Here is a 23,153-nt window from a genome sequence, read left to right as displayed (position 1 = left end):
CTGCACAATGTGGCATCGTATATTATATTCTGAGTTGTGTTGTGGTAAAAATAGCCATAGAGTAATGTTAGTAGCTGACAGAGTGCAACCATTTGACGTCATCGACATAGAACACAAACAAAATGGAGCCGCCATTGTCCAAATATGTCATGGATTTTTTTAAATATCGTACATCTTTCATGAGTTTATACTAAATATTTCAGTAAGAGACATCGTTTACGTTATATTAAGCCATACATAAGTCTTAACACCAGGGGATCCCTTTAAATCTAGATTTTTTTTATTTATTTCTTTATGACTCATTTGATGATTTATATCAAGAATATTTGACCCCACACCACCAATATATTTCTGTTTGATTTTTTGCTTACATATTGCTTAAATATGGAGGGAGGGGGATACAGAGATGTATCATGAAACAGGAAGTTGAAGTTTCAGAAAAGTAAGAGCTAACATGTACTAAAAAAAGAAAAGAAAAAAGACAGCCCACACAAAACAGAGTCGTGCCATTAGTGAGTGAGAACCAGTCATGAGGGACCATTTATATCTTTTCTTCTTTATGATTCAATTTAGTTCTGGTAAGTTCAGACTTTTATTGATTTATCTTTTAGTTTATGAGGAACTGCTGTGAGATCAGTGTGATGTAGTCATAGTTATTTAAAACATCAATTTAAACCATATCTAATTTTTTTTTTTTTTTTAAATAAAGCATTTTAAGAAATTTGTATTAGATAGGATTGTCTGAAATATTCAAACTTTGAATTCCTAAAGGATGAAATCAGGAGAGCACCTTTTTTTCTTAAATAGGGAAATAATGCATGCAGAAACTAAAAATTGTATTTGTGTACACAAATGAAAGAAAAAAAAATAAAAAAAAAATAAAACTGAATGTGATGAGATTTGAGCAACATTGTCTTTCTATGTTCATTTAAAGTCACTAAGGTTTGAATAAAGGCCCTCACAACACTTTCAAAATCAAGTTAATTCACATGAACATAACTTACATTGCATTAAAGTACATGTTTCTGATCAAAAATCCTTCAGAGATGAAGTTGTTGATATTAAATGTCCAGTTCGTTCAAAGAAGAGAATTACTGTGAGATCTAATAAACACAATAAAGTGCTGCTCATGAACACAAACCTGAAGCTCTTCTCAGCTTTTTCCTGATTATTATATATTCCAGTAAAGCCCATTTGTAAGTTTTTGACAAGCTCTCTTGTTCACAGGCTGTATTCTTTCAAATGAGCGGCAGACAATATACATAACAGGATACACAGGTGGATCAGTGGTGCTGCCCTGCTCCTGCGCTCATCCTCAGTCTACAGTCATCACATTCACATGGGAGCTTTTTGGCAGTGGACGACGATGGATTCAAGTATTTGAGTATGAGAAGTACAGCGGCAGACGTGTGCTGTTTAATGAAAGTTCTCCACAAAATCTGTCTCTTCTCATTTCTGACCTCAGACAGGACGATGAAGGGATGTATCAGTGTAAGACTGAACAATCTACATCCATTCAGTTAACAGTGAAGGGTAAGTGATGCTTCTTCTAGAAATATGAATCGCTCTTGTTAGACATGATTGATAGCTCAGGAATAGACATTCAATTGTTATATTGGTAACACTTTACATTATGGACCCTTTGTAAATGGTTTATAAAGGTGTTTATTTGAGTAATAAGTCATTTACAAATGCATTATAAATCATTAATAATGCAGTTATAACTGCATGAATAAAAAGGGCGACTTTAATGCAATACCTGCCAAATAGTGAGCCGTTTTTAACTTGCATGTTATAAATTATAAATCATAATTAGACTGAAGGGTGTTGTATTTGTGCTTTTCTTATTAATATCTCATGACTGCCACTTTTCTTACTATGTTGCTTACCAGAAGTTTTTGTCTTACCCATGATACTCTCCAAAAAGGTAATGATGCCTCTCCACAGCAGTGTATAAAAACTGATTTCTTGTTTTTTAAGATGAAATTCCAACTTTATTTTGAAAATAAAACAAAATATAATAACCATAAATTGATGAGATATTAATAATGAAAAATTTAATTCCAGAATTAGTTTACTTTGAACCTTAATGTAGGGTGAACAGATGTGAACCATTTATTAATCAGTTTCAAAAATTAATAACCTGTGAAAATTAACCTTACTGTAAAGTGAACACATGTGAATCAATTATTTGTTAATTATTAATGTAAACACATAAGTATTTTTTCTGATAAAATATTTTATTTTTGATGCATTAGTAAACACAACTGTAAACTTGAAACCAAAAAAGTTTAAAGGTGCCCTAGAATGCTTTTTCACAATATATAAGTAAATATAAGTCTAAGGTGTCCCCTGAATGTGTTTCAGCTCAAAATACCCCATAGATTTGTTTATGTTTATAATTCATTAATAAATGGTTTGCAGGTTTCCACTTTACATTAAGATTCACTTTCACAGGTTATTAATGTTGATAACTCATGAATAAATGGTTCACAAGTGTCCACCTTGCATTAGGGTTCACAGTTAACTAATACTGGAATTACATTTTTCATTATTAATATATAATCAAGTTATGGTTATTATATTTAGTTTTATTTTGAAAATAAAGTTTAAATTTCATCTTTAAAAAACAAGAAATCAGCTTTTATACACTGCTGTGGATAGGCATCATGACCTTTTTGGAGAGTATCATGGGTAAGTCAAACTTCTGGTAAGCAACATAGTAAGAAAATTGGCAGTCATGAGATATTAATAAGAAAAGCACAAATACAACACCCTTTATGATATAATTTTATTATATTAATTATGATAGTCAATTTTTGCTGCATCATGAAATAAACCAGGAATCTGGTTTTGAGTTAAATACGTTTTAATAAATACATTTATTAAGCATTTATAACATGTGAGTTAAAAACGGCTCAATATTTGGCAGGTATTGCATTAAAGTCGCCCTTTTTATTCATACAGTTATAACTGCATTATTAGTGATTTATAATGCATTTGTAAATGACTTATTACTCAAATAAGCACCTTTATAAACCCGTTACAAAGGGAACCTTAATGTAAAGTGTTACCATTATTTTTTTACAAAATTATTAGATGAGAATGAAAAAAATAAACTAAGAATTTGGAAAACCAGTGACAGACTTTAAATTGTACATTCATTGACCTTTGAGTTTTACTTGTGTTCTTACTTCAATGTGGCTCATTCATGGCTTTTTTCTTGTATAAATATGTTTTTAGGCTGTGATTTGGTTCAGAACACAAAGGCAACGATTGCGGTGACTGGATATGCAGGAGAGTCTGTGGTTCTGCCCTGCTCATGCTCTGAACTACTGGCTAAACCTGAACAGATACAATGGATGTATATTGTAGAAAAAGCTTTTAAGGAAATTTACCCAAATGAAAAGTCTGAGAGGCACAAGAACAGAGTCAAACTGTTGAATCAAACATCTCCAGGAAATCTCTCTCTACACATATCAGCACTGACCACAGAGGACGAAGGAGACTATTATTGTTCTGTCTCGTCTCAAACAGTCTCCTACAGACTTCGTGTTGAAGGTAGTTCCCTTTCGATACTTCACTCGTACTGCGTATGGGGAAAAGTCTCCCTTTTTCCCCGTCACTGAAGCCTTTTTCAATAACGCAGTGTAACTGCATCGTCATTGGTTCACTCATAGACAAGTTGTTGAACCAATGACGGCGCGGCATAGCTGCGCGACCTATGGCGAGAGAGCGCGCAAACTTTCCCGCCGAAATGGGCGGGGCAAAGGGCTATATAAGCAGGCGTTTCGCCATAGGATTTCAGTCCTTTCTCCTTCAGCGACGACAACGCATCTCTTCGCTGATCTCCGCCTGAAGCCTGAGGAAGCTCGCCGCCTTCAAGAAGCTCCCGCCGCCGTCTGAAGAGGCACCGCAGCGGACCCAGCTGAACTCGCCGGTCGGAGACAGCGCCGGCGCCCTCGCTGACTGCCGCTCCCGCTTCCGGCCGCCTTCTCAGCGTGTCTCCTGCCGCCATCCGGTGCGCCTTTGAGAGTTTCTCCGCGGCTTATTGCCGCTCTAAAAGAGCGTTTTCCTCAGCGGTTCTACCGCTCTAAAAGAGCTTCCGCGGCCCTCGCCGCTCTAAAAGAGCCCCCCCAATCGCCGTTATAACGGCAGCGTTGCTGCAAATGCCGCGCCACTCTTGTGGCACGTGCAGAGCCCCTCTGCACGATGACGACGGACACAGCGAGTGCGTCGCGTGCCTGGGCAAGTCCCACGCCGACGGAGCGCTCGCTGGAGCCTCATGCCCGCACTGCGAGAGCATGAGCCTCGGTTCTCTGCGCTCGCGGGTCGCCTTCTTCACTGAAGGCGATCTCGCCGCTCGCGCCCTCCCATCTCCTTCCTCCCACGAGCCGGCCAGGAAGAGACAGCGGGGTAGAGCGACTCAGCGCCCGGAGTCGTGTGAGCTCACGCTGGCCCAGCCCCCGCGTGCCTCGCCTTCTCCCACTAGAGAACAATCTCCCGTCTTGTTCTCCCGACCAGAGCAGCGTCCCTCTGCAGATGCGAGCGACGTCGTCTCGTTTGGAGGATCTGACGAAGAGCCCTGACGACTCCATGTCTCTTGCGGCTTCTGAAGCGGAAGGATGGGCTGGCGAGCTGGATGAACCTGCTCCCCCGCCTCCTCTGGAGCCCATTGAACACGGCCAGGGTATGGATGCCGAGCTCTTCCGCATCCTATCCAGAGCAGTAGAGGAGCTAGACCTCGACTGGGCCCCGCCGGAGGAGCCATCACGCAGCCGCCTGGATGAGTGGTTCCTGCCAGGCCGCCGCCAAGCCCCTCGCCAGCGTTCCGCTCCATTTTTTCTCGAGGTGCACGAGGAGCTTACGAAGTCGTGGCGCGATCCGTACTCCGCCCGCCTCCACACAACGCACCGTTCTGCCCTCACTGCTGTCGACGGCGCAGAAGAAAAGGGCTATGAGCACTTGCCGCCCCTAGACGAAGCGGTGGCAGCTCACCTTTGTCCTCCCGCGGCTGTGGGGTGGAAAACCAAGAGAGCCCTGCCTTCCAAGCCCTGCAGAACCACCTCTACACTGGCTGGAAGAGCATACACCTCTGCTGGCCAAGCTGCTTCAGCGCTTCACACCATGGCGATCTTCCAGGTGTTCCAGGCCAAACTCCTCCGCTCCTTGGACGAGTCCGGCACTTATGCACCTGCCTTCAAGGATCTCCGCAGCGCCACCGATCTAGCCCTGCGGGCCACGAAGGCCACTGCCCAGGCCATCGGGCGTTCCATGGCCAGCCTGGTTGTGCTTGAGCGCCATCTTTGGCTCAACCTCACGGAAATCAAGGACCTGGATAAGACGGCCTTTCTGGACGCCCCGGTCTCCCCTTCCGGTCTCTTTGGGCCAGCGGTGGATAGCTTCACTGAGCGCTTCACAGCAGCGCAGAAGTCGTCTCAGGCATGAGACACTTTCTGCCCAAGCGCTCCAGCTCTGCGTCTGCTCCTAGCCGCCCCAGGACTGCGCCGGCTCAGCAGACCAAGCCTGCCCCATCCACCTCTCAAGCAGCACCGCCTAAGGAGCATCGTCAGTGCCCTCGCCCCGCTAAGCGCCAATCCTCCTTCCCGAGACGCCAGGGACCCCGGCCCAAGATTGTGCTGGACCCGGTGACTCCGAAGACGTCCTGATCCAAAAGCAGGAAGGAAGAGGGTCGGGGAATGTCTCGTTACGACTGGACCACCCCAAAAGCTCCCTCGTGCAGTCTCCCCTCCGCCTCGTTTAAATCCGGGCGTGGGAGAAATGCTCTGTGTTGTAGCTGGGCCCACACTTGTTGCGCCCAAACAAAACGCCGTTTTCACGGCGAACACTATTTTACTTCCTCAAAAAGAGAGCAAATTTCCTCTTCCACCTCCTTCGGTGCACGGCCCCCTTCCCAGCGGCCTGTCACCCGACATCATTCAACCCCTTGTCACTCGGGCCGGGGCCTGGCAGGCCATCCCCGACGTGTCAAGTTGGATCCTCGGGATCATAAAGCAGGGCTACTCGGTCCAATTTGCGCGACGGCCCCCTCGCTTCGGAGGGGTGCTTCAAACCTTGGTGAACCCGGACGACGCCCCTGTCCTCCGGGCCGAGGTCATGACCTTACTGAAGAAAGGGGCTATAGAAATAGTTCCCCCTTCAGAAAGCGAGTCAGGCTTTTACAGCCGTTACTTTCTGGTCCCCAAAAAGGATGGTGGCCTCAGGCCCATCCTAGATCTCAGACTTTTGAATCGCTCCCTCATGAGACGGAAGTTCAAAATGCTGACGCTGAAGCAGATCCTCGCACAAATTTGTCACGAGGACTGGTTCTGCTCGCTGGATCTGAAAGATGCATATTTTCACATCCAGATAGCCCCCCTTCACAGACGATTCTTGAGATTCGCATTTGAGGGAGTGGCATACCAATACACGGTTCTGCCCTTCGGGCTGTCTCTGGCTCCTCGCACTTTCACCAAGTGCATGAACGCGGCGCTTTCCCCTCTGAGACAGATGGGAATCCGGGTTCTGAATTATCTCGATGACTCATTTTGGCCCATTCGCGAGTCGAGCTGGAACACCACAGATCCGTGCTCCTCAGCCATTTACAATGCCTGGGTCTCAGGGTCAACCTAGCCAAGAGCTCACTGCTCCCCAGCCAACACATTTCGTTTCTGGGGGCAGTCTTCGACTCAGTCCGCATGACGGCAGTAGTCTCGCCAGAGCGCGCCCTGGCGATACAGCAGCTCGCGGCTTCCGTCAAGAACAAAGCCTATCTTCTTCTGAAGCTCTTCCAGAGGCTCTTAGGGCTGATGGCTTCCGCCTCCCCGGTTCTGCAGCTCGGCCTTCTTCGGATGTGGCCGCTACAGTTCTGGCTGAAATCCGGGTCCCCCCACATGCCTGGCGGCACGGCCGCTTGTGTCTCAAGGTCAATCGGGCCTGTCTTTTAGCCCTGAAACCTTGGACGAACCCTGCTTGGTTCAGTCTTGGGGTACCCCTACAGCCGGTGTCACGAAGGACGGTGCTCTCGACGGACGCATCCAACTCAGGTTGGGGGGCTCTGTGCGAGGGCAGACCGGCCTTCGGCTCGTGGTCCCACGAGGAGAGCCATCTCCATATCAACTGTCTCGAAATGTTGGCAGTGATGAAAGCCCTGCAAGCCTTCCAGACTCACTTGACGGGACGCCACGTCTTAGTCCAATCGGACAGCATGACTGTGGTGTCATATATAAATCACCAGGGCGGTCTTTCGTCCAGCCGCCTATGCGCTCTGGCGAAACGTCTTCTGGAGTGGGCAACACCAAAGCTTCGGTCGCTCAGGGCGACTCATATACCTGGCAAAACCAACCTGGGTGCAGATATGTTATCACGGAGCAACGTCCCCTCAGACGAGTGGATGCTCCATCCCCAGATGGTTCTCAGGATTTGGGAGCTCTTCGGGAGAGCAGAGATAGACCTCTTCGCCTCAGAAGACAACTCTCATTGCCCAACATATTTCTCAAAGGAAGTCGATGCGCTGGCACACACCTGGCCCAGCACACTCCTTTACGCATTTCCCCCGATCGCACTGATCCCGCAGGTCATCAGGCGAGTCAGGGAAGACAGACACAGAGTCCTCCTAGTGGCCCCGCTCTGGAGGAGCCAGACTTGGTCCTCAGAGCTGTTCAGACTCTCCACGAGAGCCCCATGGCCCATTCCCCTGAGGCGGGACCTCCTCTCTCAGGCGAACAAAACAATCTGGCACCCACAGCCAGATCTCTGGGCTCTACATCTCTGGTCCCTCGATAAGAACCGACTAACCTTCCCAGGGACGTACTAGAGACTACTCAGAATATCTCAGGCGAGAGCCCCGTCCAAGAGACGCCTCTACGCCCAGAAATGGTCGGTCTTTGTTGATTGGTGTTCCACACGCAACATAGACCCCGTAGAATGTGACGTATCTCCGATACTGTCCTTCTTACAGGAGCGTTTGGATCTGGGGCGCGCCCCCTCAACGCTCAAGGTATACGTAGCAGCCATCTCAGCGTTTCATGCTCCTATCGCTGGCCAGTCAGTGGATCGAAACAGCCTTGTGGTTCGTTTCCTAAGGGGTTCTAGGCGGTTAAATCCTCCTCGTCCCCTTACTGTTCCCACTTGGGACCTTTCCTTGGTCCTTAGGGCTCTCAAAGGTACCCCCTTTGAGCCGCTGAGTTCAGCTGACCTCAGGCCATTAACCCTGAAAACCGCTCTGCTACTTGCACTAGCATCGGTCAAACGCGTTGGCGACTTGCAGGCCCTCTCTGTGAGCCCTGCGTGCCTCGAATTTGGGCCTAACGACTCTAAAGTCGTGCTGAAACCTAGACATGGCTACGTTCTCAAAGTGCTCTCTACTCCGTTTAGAGCCCAGGTCATTTCGCTCTCTGCTCTTCCTCCCTCCATGGATGAACAGGAGCTGGAGTTACTCTGCCCTGTCAGGGCATTGAGGACCTATGTAGAGCGATCGCAGCCTTTCAGGCAGTCGGATCAGCTCTTTGTCTGTTTTGGTGGCCGCACCAAGGGGTCCTCGGTCTCAAAACAACGTCTCATGCGTTGGATAGTCGACGCGATTAATCTCTGTTACTCCTCCTTGGACATGCAATGCCCCTTAGGAGTTAGGGCCCATTCCACTAGAGGAATGGCTTCCTCCTGGGCTTTGTCTAATGGAGTTTCCATTAAAGACATCTGTGAGGCGGCCGGCTGGTCCTCGCCGTCCACTTTTATCAGATTTTATCATCTGGACGTTCCGGCCTTACAAGCCCGGGTCCTCTCAGTGTAACTAGGTGGCCTCTTCAAGTTCCACCTCTCACCGGTCAGGAGTTATCTCCTCCTTGTAGTGTAACAAGGGTTTACGACGGCTTTGCCTTCCTACTTGTTCTCTTGGTCCCCCTTCGGTGTCCAAAGCAAGTTATGTCGTTCCCTGCCGTGGCACGGCGCGGTTGAATTCGTTCCCCATATGCAGTACGAGTGAAGTATCGAAAGGGAACGTACTCGGTTACTAACGTAACCTCGGTTCCCTGAGATACGGAACGAGTACTGCGTTACTTGCCGTGCCACGAGGCTGCGGCTTCAGTGTCGTCGCTTCAGTCGATTGGCCTGAAATCCTATGGCGAAACGCCTGCTTATATAGCCCTTTGCCCCGCCCATTTCGGCGGGAAAGTTCGCGCGCTCTCTCGCCATAGGTCGCGCAGCTATGCCGCGCCGTCATTGGTTCAACAACTTGTCTATGAGTGAACCAATGACGATGCAGTTACACTGCGTTATTGAAAAAGGCTTCAGTGACGTGGAAAAAGGGAGACTTTTCCCCATACGCAGTACTCGTTCCGTATCTCAGGGAACCGAGGTTACGTTAGTAACCGAGTACGTTTTGTTCTGTTGATGTTACTTTGATCATCATTACTATTGATTTTATGAATGAGGTAAACTTGTAGGATGACATGCTGTTTGCATTGTTATATTATCATTGACAGTTACTCTCAGGACAGAGAAACCACACATCCATACAGTTACTCTCGGGACAGAGAAACCACACATCCATAGAGTTACTCTCAGGACAGAGAATCCACACATCCATACATCCATCAGTTTATCAACACTTCAACCTTCACACCAAACACAAGAACTTGAACCACCTCAACAACCACACGACACATCTCAAAGTAAGTCATTTTCATTATACCACAATTACAATATTTTATCATTATCTGTCATCATTTTTATTATTTTAAAAGTTCCCGATGTAACTTTTTAAAAATTACCAAAATTTAAATAATGGGTCAATACATCATCAACCCTTACATAAAGAGTTTCTATCTTACCCTGATTCACTATGTTAAGCCTATTATAAATGTTAATATTTTAGAACTGTCTGGATGGATTTCAATGATTTCATCAAGTAAAACATCTTTGTTCATCCTGGAACAACTGTCAAGGGTTGTTTTCTGTCTTTTTTTCTGCTGTTAAGTTGGGCATTTAAACATGGGGGTCAATGAGATTCTGCTCTCTTTTGGAGCCTGTCCCTAGCGGCCAGTCGATGAATTGCAGTTTATCTCCCTCGGGTCGGCGGTCACGCCGGCGTGATCACCGTGGTTTTTTTCTAACCAGTGTGAAAGAGACTCAAAATACTCCGTCAATGTTGCACATACAATTAAGAGCTATACATCATTTTAATCTGTGGAATATCTTCTTTTATTTGTGTACACTCAGAGTAAAAACACAATTTTGTGCTTTTTGTAAAATAAAGAAAACTAACATGATGCGTGATCTCGTCTCCCTCTGAACGAAGTCCAATCTGATAGTTCTCAGAAAATGAACTGTAACTTAGTGAATACTAATCACAAAAAAATTAGACTTTTGTCTAAAGAAACGTTGAAATGTCAGGTTTTAATTCGTGTAAGTCAAATCGAAAACAAAAATTCTGTGTTTATGTAATCTGTATGAAAAGAGAGCTATGTCAGAAGTCTGTGATTCAGCTCATTATCCGCTAATGCGGCCACGCCCACAGAGCCAGCGCTATTCAGACGCAAATTCAGTCAATACATGCATACATCTCAATCGTGTATTTATTGTCTTGAAAAGTGTTTTGAATAGCCATAGTTAGCGATCTCTGGCCTCTGTTAGTTCGGTTAGTTCCTGGATTGCCTATTCTTCTTTAGCATTGGCATTTGTGGACTAAAAGTGCACAGAGCGCCCTCCGGCTGCAAGTATGAATTGAAAACACAGTATCCAGCGTTCACAGTGATGACAATAAATACTGAATAAATATTACTCCTCTGTATAGAAAATTGACATAAACATGAGAATCCATCAATATTTCTCCAAATGTGCATGCTTTTAAGCTAAAAGCCTATATGAAATGCCATAGAGGTAACATAATTGTTCATACACTTTGTATCATAGAAATGCATTATATTTTAAAGAATATAATAGAATACCATTATTTTAAATTGTAATAATATTTCACAGTATTGCTGTTTTTTCTGTATGTTTGATTTACATTATGATGAGCTTGAGACATGATCAACAGAGGGTTTTTTCACAGCCTACCTGACTGAAAGACCTCATTAATATGCAGGTCATTACAGCTCATTATGTGATTCTTTCGTCTTCTCAGGTGTGAATCACAGCATTATTCATGATGATTCACGCCTCCACGCATACTGTGTTTCTTGACCAAAGATGTTTTAGAAAATTTAAATCTCTCTATTGTTTTATATGAAGGAGTAGGAATGACAATTTTTACATAATTTTGAAGCAAAAACTCTAGTCTACAACCTCCAATACCCAGAAGTCTTGTGAACACAGATTAAATATATTTTTTGGCTTTATTTCAGTGACTTAAGTTTTTTGTTTTTTCAATAACCACCCATAAACGTTATTCCTTCAAAAATACAAACATGTACATACATGTTCCTCACATATTATTGTAGCCTAGTTTGTGCTGAATACAGTGTAATGACACTTTTTCCATTAATATGTTTATGAACAACTGAAAAAAGCACAAATGTCAGGGCATGTCAAAACTTCTCCAGGGCCCCAAAAATCCTCAGACCCCAGAGGGTTAAGTCACGTCCGTATTGGCTTCAAGAGAAACTAGGGGAGGTTGTCACTTGGTATAACCTGGCAAAATCAGGACATGCCATTTACAAGTCACTCGCTGTTGTATGTCTCCTCATATCCGTAAATAAAGAAAAGTTGCTTCGGCTACTTTGACATGTACGGTGTGGAATTGGCATAGGTTAGTTATCACAACCAGCGAGCAAGTTTGACATGGAGCACACTAAATCTCTAAACTCAGAGGAATTAGATGGGAGCAGTCTGCTGCCAAAAAGAGAATGAGACAGAGTTCGTAATAGAATGAGAATCAACATGGGCTTGGCTTTTTGGAGAGCCAAAATACAACCACAACAATGTTCTTACGCAAAATGCATGCATAGCCTAGTTTTGTTTCTAACCATAAGTTAAATAGTGTACATTTAATTGTGTGTGCAGCTTTTATTATATCAAATTGTAAAATATTTGTTCTGATTTTGAAAACAAGAATGCATTTGTCATGTATTTCTGTTTTCTAAACAGATGTTTTCATTTTGTTGGGGGTGATTCTCTCAGTGCTATTACTGGCATTACTGGTATTTATCTACTGGAGATACAGAGGTACGTGAACACAATCACACGTTCTTCACAGATATACTCGTAAATGACCAGCTAATGCAGCTGTATACTCTCGAAACACTATAGAATAATAGGTACAAACTACTGATAACCAACATAAGATGAATTTCTCTGATGATATTAAAACATTCTGGCTAAAATGTTTTATGTTGTAGGAGGCGGAAATGTGAAAACGGTGATCAGGGATGAAGAAGAACTAAATAGAGAACAAGACAATCAGGTCAGCACAAACTCACTATTGCATAATGGTTGCTTAACTTATTGAATACTGTGCCAGCAATCACACCATCTTTTCCTCTTTCTCCAGGATGACGTGACGTATTCTGCTGTAGTTCATGTTAAAACTGCAGCCACACCAGCTCACATAGAGAGTGACCCAGCCGAGCACTCTGAGTACGCCCCAATCAAAGTTAAACGCTAAACGTCAAGAAAGAATATAGTCAATTTAATGGTGAGCATTTTAAAGGGATTGAAACAACCATGTACATTTTTTGTGTAACTTCAGTTTAAGAAGAAAACCTGTTCATTGTTTGGAGGACCTTTCAGAATGATTGTATTTTAAAGCAGGACTAGTTAAGGAGTTGCATATTTTCTAGTTTCAGAAAGCTGAGCACTAATAGAGGAAAAAAGAAATGAGTCACACCGTGTGCATACACTTTCACCAAATGATCTCATGCACACGGTGTGACTCATTTCTCACAAACCATAGTGTCAGATTTAGCAGTTGACATATTTGATGTTTATATTTGCCATGAAATGAATATTGATCTCATAGTGAACAATTCATCCATGTTTCAAATTTTAAAACTTTTTTGAGCTTATTTCTAAAAAGTAAATTTAAAATTTCTTAACATTGTCTTCTAATAGACTTCTAATCTTACTTTTCCATTAATTAATTTCACTCTTTCATAAGATGAATAAGTGACTTTTTACCAATTTAGCCTCATTGTTTGTTTTTGCTTTCATTTTTTAATTGTATTATTAAATGTATTATTAGTATGATATTATTACTAATATGTTATTATTGAAAGAAACAGAGTTACTGTCCAATGGGGAAAGAAAAGTATATTAGAATTAGAAATAATAATAATAATAATAATAATAATAATAATAATACACTATTTATTATAAATGGAAAATTATTTGATAAAAATTACTAATTTTGTTCTTTTATTAAGTCACTTATATTTTCCACACCTCCCCACCACACATACATATAACTAAAATAACTAACCCTTAATTATGTAATTTAATTTAAAATTTCTTACATATTATTTGATAATAACTGACTGAAGTTTATTACATAATTCTAGGGGTTTTACAGAATATAATACAATTTTATGCAATCTGAAAAGTGCAAAATGACGAAAGATCCCTTGTGTGCAAGGTAACAAGAGGCCAGCTGGAGATACATGCTGCGTCCCATTTCGAAGGCGATATTTATTTAAATTTGATTCAACACCATTGTATTAGGTTTTATAATTTCTGTTTCTGTTTAATTGCTTCATGTTAAGTTGACTTGAAACAATTACTTTTTGACTTAACTTGATGTTTTTATATTACAATAACATGTTTCAATCAAGTAAACCAGGGGCCCATTCTTCGTACGTCGCTAACTCAGTTAGCTGATTTGATTGATGACGATTTGGCATGATCTTGGATTGTTCGGAACGCTCATCCTGGACTTGCTGCCGTAGCAACAGGTCCGTAAGCTTAAACCTGCTCGGGAGCAGCTTATTTCATATAAACAGGATTAGATTGCATCTTTTTAAGCAGAGTTGATACTTAAAATTTGTCCCAGCCACTGCTATTTAAGTAGTCTACTTATCCAGGGACAATAATTTAAAATTATAATTTACAAATTAATTTGAAAATAATATTATAATGTTGTTTAGTCTATAACACTATAGACAGCCAGTTTTACTTATTGAAAGATTTATTTATGATGGAGTAATTGCTTTACAATTGTATTGGAGTCTTACACACTTGCTTGTACAGTTATTCTGAGCCGTGCATTAATTTGAAAGGTGACAGCTATTATGGGAGTGACTTGATGCAGATAACTTGATCCTGACTTTAATTAATTTTTAATTAATGCTGTTACTTAATAAATCTCCTTTAAAGATAAAATTAAATGAATTGCGAATTACAACACAAATAAAAATGATGTGAATCTAAATAATTGGGAATCATGTAAAAAACAGTGCACATTATATTTATCTATTATAACATTTATGTTGTTCTGTCATTTGTTCGCTTTGCTGTTTCATTATAAATGTCCAAAAATTCGTCAAGTTTTTTGTCAGGTGTCTTTTCTAATTATATGATGTCATTACATTGCCTTCTTGCCGCCAGCCAATTGCTGATCGTGGATTCCACTATCGATACATCTGCCCTTTTCAAGGAACATGAGAACACACAGTAATCTCAGACAATTTAATGCTGATATTTTAATCCATTACACAAATTCGATTAGAACATCTAGCAACTGTCAAATCATCTCAGATATTTTAATCGAGGTACGAAGAATGGACCCCAGGACTCAATCAAACAGGACTTTCACTTCCCATCATGCCTGGCAAATGGGCTGATCTGGGAGATTAAATGTTTAAATAGTTTTATTTTAAGCAGTTTTTAGCAACATGAGAAAATGGAGAGACTTTTTAATGTTCCCTTTCTATTATGTTGTTATTTAAAAGTTCCTGTTAAAATAATAGTTTTTGGGGTTACCATTGTGGTGAAGTGTAGAACATGTGCTTGGGTTGAGGACCTGCTAACAACAATTAAAGTTGTTGTTATTATAAAAACAGTTGTTTTGGACATGCCATAGATGGAATACAACTTCTGGCTCCTAACAACACCTAACTATAAGAATCTTCACAAAGTAAAGATTTTGTAAAAGTTGTGAAAATTCACTAATCAATTAAACTTGGATTCATTGTTTTAATTTATGTTTGATATTAATTTTAGGCTAATTAAACTTTTAGGACAAAATTAAGAATGTTAACCTTATGTAATACATTTAAGTAAACCAAAATAATGTTAATTAATTGCAACATAGCCAAGTTACGTGGAACCTGTTGAGAGTAGGCTGCATACGTCATCAAGGATGCTTTATTTAAGAAAAGAAAAGATGATAAAATTGACTTTTATTCTTCTTGAGGTATAAAATACTGTCATTTCTTTCTTTGCAATCTAATTGTTACTTTACTTAAATGAGTCATATGCAGCTAACAAATGTGACCTCCAGTGGATGCAGCCTTTGAAATAAGACACACACACCCACTCCATACATGTAACAGGATCACTTATATTTCCACCTCCTAATTTGGATCAGGTGTTTATCATCTCTTCTCTTATGCAAAAATAAATAAATAAATAAAATATAACACCCACACACAATAACAATGAACTAAGACATTTTTGATAACTTTTAATTAAACCAATCCTTTGTATAAGTTAAAATGTGTGAGAACATTGTATTAATTCATTCTCATGATTTGAAAAATGAATAAGTAGACTAAAAGTTAGCCACAATTGAACTTAAACAATGAAATTAAAAGATGGGGACAAATTAGCCTAATAAAATGTCCTCATGTTTTAACGAATGGTTAATAAAACATGCTTGTGAGTTGATATCTTATTTTCCCGCATTTCATGCATGGGGCTCATTTTCAATGTAGGCCAACACAAAGTCTGGGGTGTCAAATTAGAATTAAATATTATATTTAATTATTATAAAATATAAATATTAAATATTTATATTTTTGTTTTAAAGCCAAAATACTTAATTCATGTAATTCGTAAATAAGTTGTTTTTGCATTAGGGATGGTTTGGTGGGAAAATATAAAGAGTTCAGATGCAAAACCCTCTAAATCCATCAGACTTATTTTCTTTAAAATGAGCATTTTTTACCAGGCTTTTACGATCAAGTTCAGGAGTTTCATTTTAAAGGTAATGATAAGGTTATTAGTTAGTGAATAAAATAACTTTTTATTAAAATAACTTTTTTTATATACAATTCATTGTTTTTTAACAAGTTAGATTTTCTTTTGCGACAAAACCAGCTAAATCCACTTGTGCTTTTTTCATAAAAACCTCTAAATCCACCTATTTGGGACAAGACATAGTAAATAGTTGAAAAATCACTAAAGATGCAACTAGAAACCCTGAAAATGATGAGAGCACAGTCATTTCAAAACTAAACAGTAGACAAACCTCTTTACACAGGGGTCTAACACGTCTTTTCTATTCAGCCTCCACTTTTTGCCTCCTCCGTGTAGGGACCCGTTCGACAGACGTTACCAAATGGCTTTATCAGCCAGAGGCATGATTGAACAAAGCTTCATTTGGTCCAAAAGATCCATTTCCTGACAGGGAAAACCTAGCTTTTACAGGAATGATGACGTGACTTCTTTTAACAAAGGACTCCGTCTAAAGGACTTCTTTGCTCATCAGCAATAAACTAATCAGAACCCATCACGTGGGTCTGATCACATTAAATCTATTGATTCTCTCACAAAACCCTCTTGTATTATCGGACGGAACAGGAAAACACCCATCAACGGATTTAAAGACAAATCTGTCCTATCAATACCTCCCTTGTGTGACCGTCCATCGTGACCCGGTCACCCATGACTCCGGTCAGAGTTTAAACTATGCTGAAGGACTCAATCTTGAATCTCAAAAGGGACAATTGCCGATTACTTAAAGTATTAACTATATCCAGAATAACATTTGCTATGATGTGATTACTAATATGTTGGAGTCAATGCTTTATATGTTTGTAGTCCTGTATGCATCTTCTTTCTCTTATAATCATTGTTTTAATTAGGTCAGTCTAGTAATATGTGTGGAAGAAGTGTGTCGTGTTTGAGCTCTAAATGCAGAATTTATAATTCTCTGTAATTCTGTGTGAATGAAACATTGAAATTCAGTATCAGGAAAATATTAAGAAACTTTATAAAGTTGTTAATAAAACAGGAGAATGTTCTGCAGATATCACGCGATGTGATCAATAGACAATAGACGAGGCGTGTCTAATCTCCGTAGCAACGTCTCATTGGAGGATCGCATCTGAAGGATGGAGCCAGAATTGCTCCTTTAAAACTACGCTGTCCGAACAAGCTAATGACAGTCAGTGGAGAAATATGAAATAAGCTGGAAGTCAGAAATCGGTCAGAAGTAGCCGAAGCACCGCTACTTTGACCACGGCGGAAAAGACGCATGGGTCATTGAGAACTGATTGACCGGGGCTGATTTTCCATCTAACAGTCGTCGACTTGAACTACGAGCCACGCCGCTGATCAACAGCCGTCACATCCAGATTCCAAAACCCTCTGCGAAATATCTGACCAAAGTCTCCCAAGAAGAGAGCCGCTCAAGCCAGACGCTCAGATCAGAACAGCTTCACCAGCCAGCAACATCCTTCAAAGCTTCCGCGCAACCCACAGGGCTTTCCCGAGAAGATGTCACCTGAAAGACAGCCAATCCAGAACGGGATTCCGCTGTACACGAGTCACGGAACAACCCGATTACCTCAGCTGTCAGAGCAAACGCAGGTACAAGCAAACTTCTCTCTCCCTTGCTGGAAACTGGTGAAACTCCTTTAAACCTAAAGAATCAAGCCAAAGCTCTGCTTTTGTGATTTTTCCTCAGGTTATGAGTTAAGTTAGCACTGAACTTGGGACTTTTCATAACTCATCAACTCCGCGAATGTGTGTGCATGTATGTATGTGTGCGTGTGTGTGTGTGTTTAGCCTTAGTTTCCTGTAATCGTTAGAAGTAGTCAATAAATCTTGTTTTGATTTTCACATATAGTGTTTCTTGTATTGTGTGTCAAATTACTGCCTTAAACTTAAGATCAAGTTACCTCTTGCTTATAATAATATAATAATTATAATAATAATAATAATCATAATAAAATATTGTTACTGTTGGCCACAGAATAATATTTTATCCAGAATTGGTAAAATACTCTTACCTCAATTTTCGCTGGACGAATAATTGATGAAGTGTTAAATATTAATTCTGAATCATTTACAGTGAATCATTTACAGTTGATTCAATTCTTATTCCCTTTAACAATTAAATTGAGCTAATAAATGACGTAAGGCTAAGGGTACCTTACATCCGTTTACATGGCACAGCTTCCATATGAGACAGAAGAATGGCATCTTGTTTGACTTTGTCTTTGGTGAAATAGAGCTGTTGTTTGATGTGTAATAAATCCGATTCCTTCAAAAGTAACAGCACTGCACGAAGAACTGTTATTAGTGCATGCTACACTTGTAACCAAGCCATTTCCACTGTAGGCTATTTTCTTTTGCCTTATGACAGGCAGAGTTTTGAGGTAAATAACGTTTTCTTCTGCCATTCAATGTCAGTAGGACAGGCTCATCCATTTCATCATACTCCATTTTTTATTTTAAAAATCTGAATCTGAATCTAAAACAATCAACACAAAAATCTACTCAGCGCGGCGCTATATTGAAACCGTTTGAAATCATATAATTCGATTCGCGGCTTCTGATTGGTTCTTGGAACATAGCCGCTTTTGCTGCCAAAGGGAAGTGGTGTCTAGAGGCTTTTGCCAACAAACCGATATTTGTGAATGGGGATTTAGAGGATTTGAAGCACTTGATTTGTTGAACACGTACTACGTGCCGTAAGCATTCGCTCATTATCTCATTTTTGACAGAGGTGGCGTTTAGCGGCGTTTGCATCTGAACTCTTCATATAAATTAGCTAACACAACCTAAGAGATTTGTTGTTTAATGATGTTGCAAATTATCTCAAGAGGGAAATGTTATAATTATAAATATTTGGATCAGTTAATAGAATTAATTTGATGTAGTTGAATTACAATCAATTAATCTGTTCATCCAGCAAACACTTAGTATTGATCGTCTATTAACTCTCAGAAAGGATATATACCGTTAGAACCCTTATGCTCACCAAAGTGAGTGCTGACTGTGAAGGCTGTGTGATAAATCATCCGAGCAAGCTGCAACATTTATGCTTGTTTGAGCCACCCACATACTTTTTCCGACACCCACTTTGACGGCCTGACCCGCAAACTGTTCAAACCTGATCTACGAACCATCATAGCCTATGCCCTACACCGGTATGGCTTAAAGTCTCATCCTCAGTGAATTCAAGGAACAGCCGGAGCTGTTCTGTTCTGTTCAAAGGTCATTACAAAAGACAAACCACTGCATTACTGGAAAAAATGATCCAAGATGCACCCGATTCGGATGATGATGATGATGATTGTGAGGAGGATACCAAATGTGAATCAAATCTCAAGAAATACATGTCATATAAGAGGACTGGCAGATTCATTGGAAGATTTGACAAACATATGTGTTAAAGGGAACGAACCATAATGTTCTGGATGTGATGACTCAATGTAGCGATGCCACGGTGACATCCTCTGTATCTATACATATGTAACAGATGTTTGTGTGGAATTGGCTAGAAAACGTATCTTGATGATTTCACCATGCGTGATATTGTTGAATTTTTTTCTGGCTAGACTATCACCAATGTGAAGAGAAATGTATCAATTAAGAGAACCATATTCTAACATGGCATTACTCCACCGCATGTCAGCAGAATGTATTAAGTCTGAGTTGGATTTATTTATGGTTCCTCTGACGCAAACGGTTATTGTGAAAAATGGCTATTTTTAATTTTTTTATAGCTGGAACTGGAAAAGATTATGTTGATCTAAATAACACATTGTTGTATCTACGTCTTAAAATCATGAGACCTAATGGTGCAGATTTACCAGATGAGGTCGGACTGATAAATTACCCCAGGGCTACTATATTTTCACAAGTCGATGTGAGTCTTGGTGACCGATTGATATGTCAGAGTTCGAGTATCGATGTATCATTGAGAGTCTCATCAACTACAATAAAGATGTGCTGGAATCACTTTTCTCCGCAGGGCTGTTTTACAAAGACACAGCTGGTCATATGGATGTGACTGACCCTAGCAAAGAGGGTTTCTTACACATCGAACAGCCGAGTGGTGGAACTGCTGGCTCCTATACACAGCTATATCTTTATTCAAGAAAAATTAATGGCATTAAAATACATATGATCAGAGCCAAAGAATATTCTGCCTGATGAGGGATGGTGATGTGGCGTACAAATTAAATATTCTGTCAGTGAGTACCCCATAGATAGAGTTTGTTTAAAAAAATCTCCATACTGGGTGGGGCTCGTGTTTCAAATCAAGAAAAATTTGTTTTTAGGAACACTACCAAAATCTATCTGTCACGATCACTGTCAGTTCCTGTCACTTCCTGGACTACATTCCCCATAATCCTCTCTGCCAATCACCTGCACTCACTCCACCAATCACTACACTAATCACCACACCCAGCTGCCATGCATTACCTGGACTATAAAAGACTCACACACTCATCACCTGATCGCGAAGTCTTGTTTTCACTTGTGTTACATTTCTGAGCGTTTCCCTGTATCCTGTCTGCCTATCTGTTCTTGATCCTGCCTGGTCACCCGTTTATGATTCCTTGCTGCATACCTCTGGACTGTTTATTGTTTCCTGGACTGTGAATGATATCTGCCTGCCTCGATCTACTGCCTGTACCCTGACTACGATTCTGCCTAGCCCTTGCTGTTCCTGTTTGCCCCTGCTTAGACCCTGCCTGTATGACCACGCTTACTTTTGTAATAAAGCTTGCAAATGGATCTCAGCCTGAGTCCCGACTCAGTACACTATCATCCTGGGTATGGTCGATAATGACTCATTCACAGGTACCTACGATAAAACCCCATTTGCATTCAAACATTACAATTTGGAGTTCCTTGCAGTCTACATTGATGGTCAGCAATTCCCCGCCAAGCCACTACAACATAGACATAGTCATACCAGGTTTACTTTTTAAAGAATTAATCCTGTGTCTAACATGATGATTATGTACTGTAGAAAATGGAATGTTTAACTCGGCAAATGACTGTAGAAACTCTGATCATCCTAGCGGTCTTCTGTCATCCCAAACCTTTTGTGGAGCTGCAAGTCGAGCATGTGTGAACCAGGTATAGCTTTTCCCCTGAACACAAACTCCCCTGACTCGTTCCATGCACTGAGTCCTTTAGCTTTAGACATTTTCTCTAATATGTATCTACTGTTTTTCACGCTTCTTGATAATACATTCTTCAGAACTTCACTCACAACATAATCCACACCACCGTTGTCTTCAGGTATAGTTGGTGGTTGTTCTTTCAAATAAATTTTGGATGATATATATTACGCTGAGATTACGATGATGAAGATATTATGTGAAGACCTGTTCGACTTCTTTGTTACCGATTGCTTCTTGCATCATATCATCGATAATTAGATTAGTTTTGTTCACAGGTAGTAAATCATCACTATTCAGACTCTTGGGTATTCCTCAAATTTACACAAATTTAATGTCATACAATTTAAGTAATTCATCATACAGAGGTTGCCAACAATCATAAAAAAAAAAATTTTTTTTAGAAATCATATTTAACCCATTTTTTAATAGACTTTTTACAAAATAACTCTTCCCAGAATTAGAAGGACCGCATATCAGTGCTGAGAATGGATGTTGAATATCTGAAATCAAAATCAGAGACATCCTGCGACCCTCTGTGCAGCATCAAATCAGTAGCCATAAGGTAATGTGGTGAAATCAGACAAAAGTCTGTGTTTATTATACACCACCTTAAAATTTTTAACCAATTTCACCTCGTCCATCCACAGATTTTTCTACCACTTCTTCCTAAAATGCAAACGGTGTCTGTCGACCTCTTGGTGCCACTTCATAATCTCTCTCACTGGTCCAAGACGATTGTTCCCAAGCGTTCAGTTACATAGTTGTCCATCTGCTGACATCATTCAAGTTGGTATATATATTTAATTTGTTTTAATTTTATCTTTATTTAACAATTTATATATATATACAATTTATATATAAGCATATTGAAGTCAAATTGAGATACTAAAATGAGACATTTAAATTAGAAAGTAAAATAAATTAAGTTAAATTAAGATAAAAAATTAAATTAAGATAAAATATCACAATAAGAAATAACATTTAAAAATTAGAAACTAAAATAAATTGTTCAATAAAGATAAAATTAAAAAAATTAAATTATGATAAAATAGCACATTAAGAATTAACATTTAAAAATTAGAAACTAAAATAAATTGTCAAATAAAGATAAAATATAAAATTAAATTAAGACATATTATTTAACTAAAAATATAAAAAATAGCCACATAGTGAATAAAAATTAAAAAATAAATGTATCATATCTCTGTTATTTCCCTCTATCTGTCCAGCATGACCTCTGTCAGCCGGAATCACACATTGTGTGATCATAGCGATCCCTGGTGGTGGTCTCTGGCGTTACTGCCTGTTCAATAGATCCATCTTCTCCAGTGCATTGGTTGTCAGAAGATTGTGTTAGATCCACCACAAAACCCAGCTGAGTCAAAAACGTTTGGTTTTGTGATATTGACACTGGTAATAAGAATTTTGAAATTTCTATGCTATCAAAAAATTGATATCATAAAGACCTTTTTAAAACAAAAATAACTATATTGTGATGTATATTGTGTATAAATATATATATATATATATATATATATATATATATATATTTATATATATATTTTTTTATATATATATATATATTTTGTGTATAAATATATATATATATTGTTTTATTTATTTTTTTATATTTTATTTTTTGTTACAGTGAAATAAAATAATAAAATTACTCATATTGTGATATAAGATTTCGGTCATATCGCCCACCCCTAATGTGCTCTTACTGTGTTATTGCATATGCATAGTGCCCTACTGAAACATATTTAACTTTTGGTTTTACTTGTTTTTCAGTGCTGTTGCAGTTTTGATGATGTGCTCAGATCAGAACAGACAACACAGCTGTATGTCTTG

The 23,153-nt window shown here is 40.0% G+C and overlaps 1 protein-coding gene across 1 annotated transcript; it reads left to right on the top strand.

Annotated features, from left to right (window-relative positions):
- The first annotated feature begins 529 nt into the window (after window positions 1-529).
- On the top strand, window positions 530-12,604 carry LOC137025324 (polymeric immunoglobulin receptor-like). Its single transcript, XM_067393323.1, has 6 exons — window positions 530-578; window positions 1,228-1,533; window positions 3,244-3,561; window positions 9,483-9,671; window positions 12,339-12,403; window positions 12,491-12,604. Exons 1-6 carry the CDS (start codon window positions 530-532, stop codon window positions 12,602-12,604), a joined length of 1,041 nt encoding a protein of 346 aa, XP_067249424.1.
- The last annotated feature ends 10,549 nt before the right edge of the window (window positions 12,605-23,153 follow it).

Source organism: Chanodichthys erythropterus, chromosome 8, assembly GCF_024489055.1.
Source record: "Chanodichthys erythropterus isolate Z2021 chromosome 8, ASM2448905v1, whole genome shotgun sequence".
NCBI classification, from domain to species: domain Eukaryota; kingdom Metazoa; phylum Chordata; class Actinopteri; order Cypriniformes; family Xenocyprididae; genus Chanodichthys; species Chanodichthys erythropterus.
Note: the sequence above shows the minus strand (reverse complement) of the source record. Positions and strands in the feature narration are given on the sequence as shown.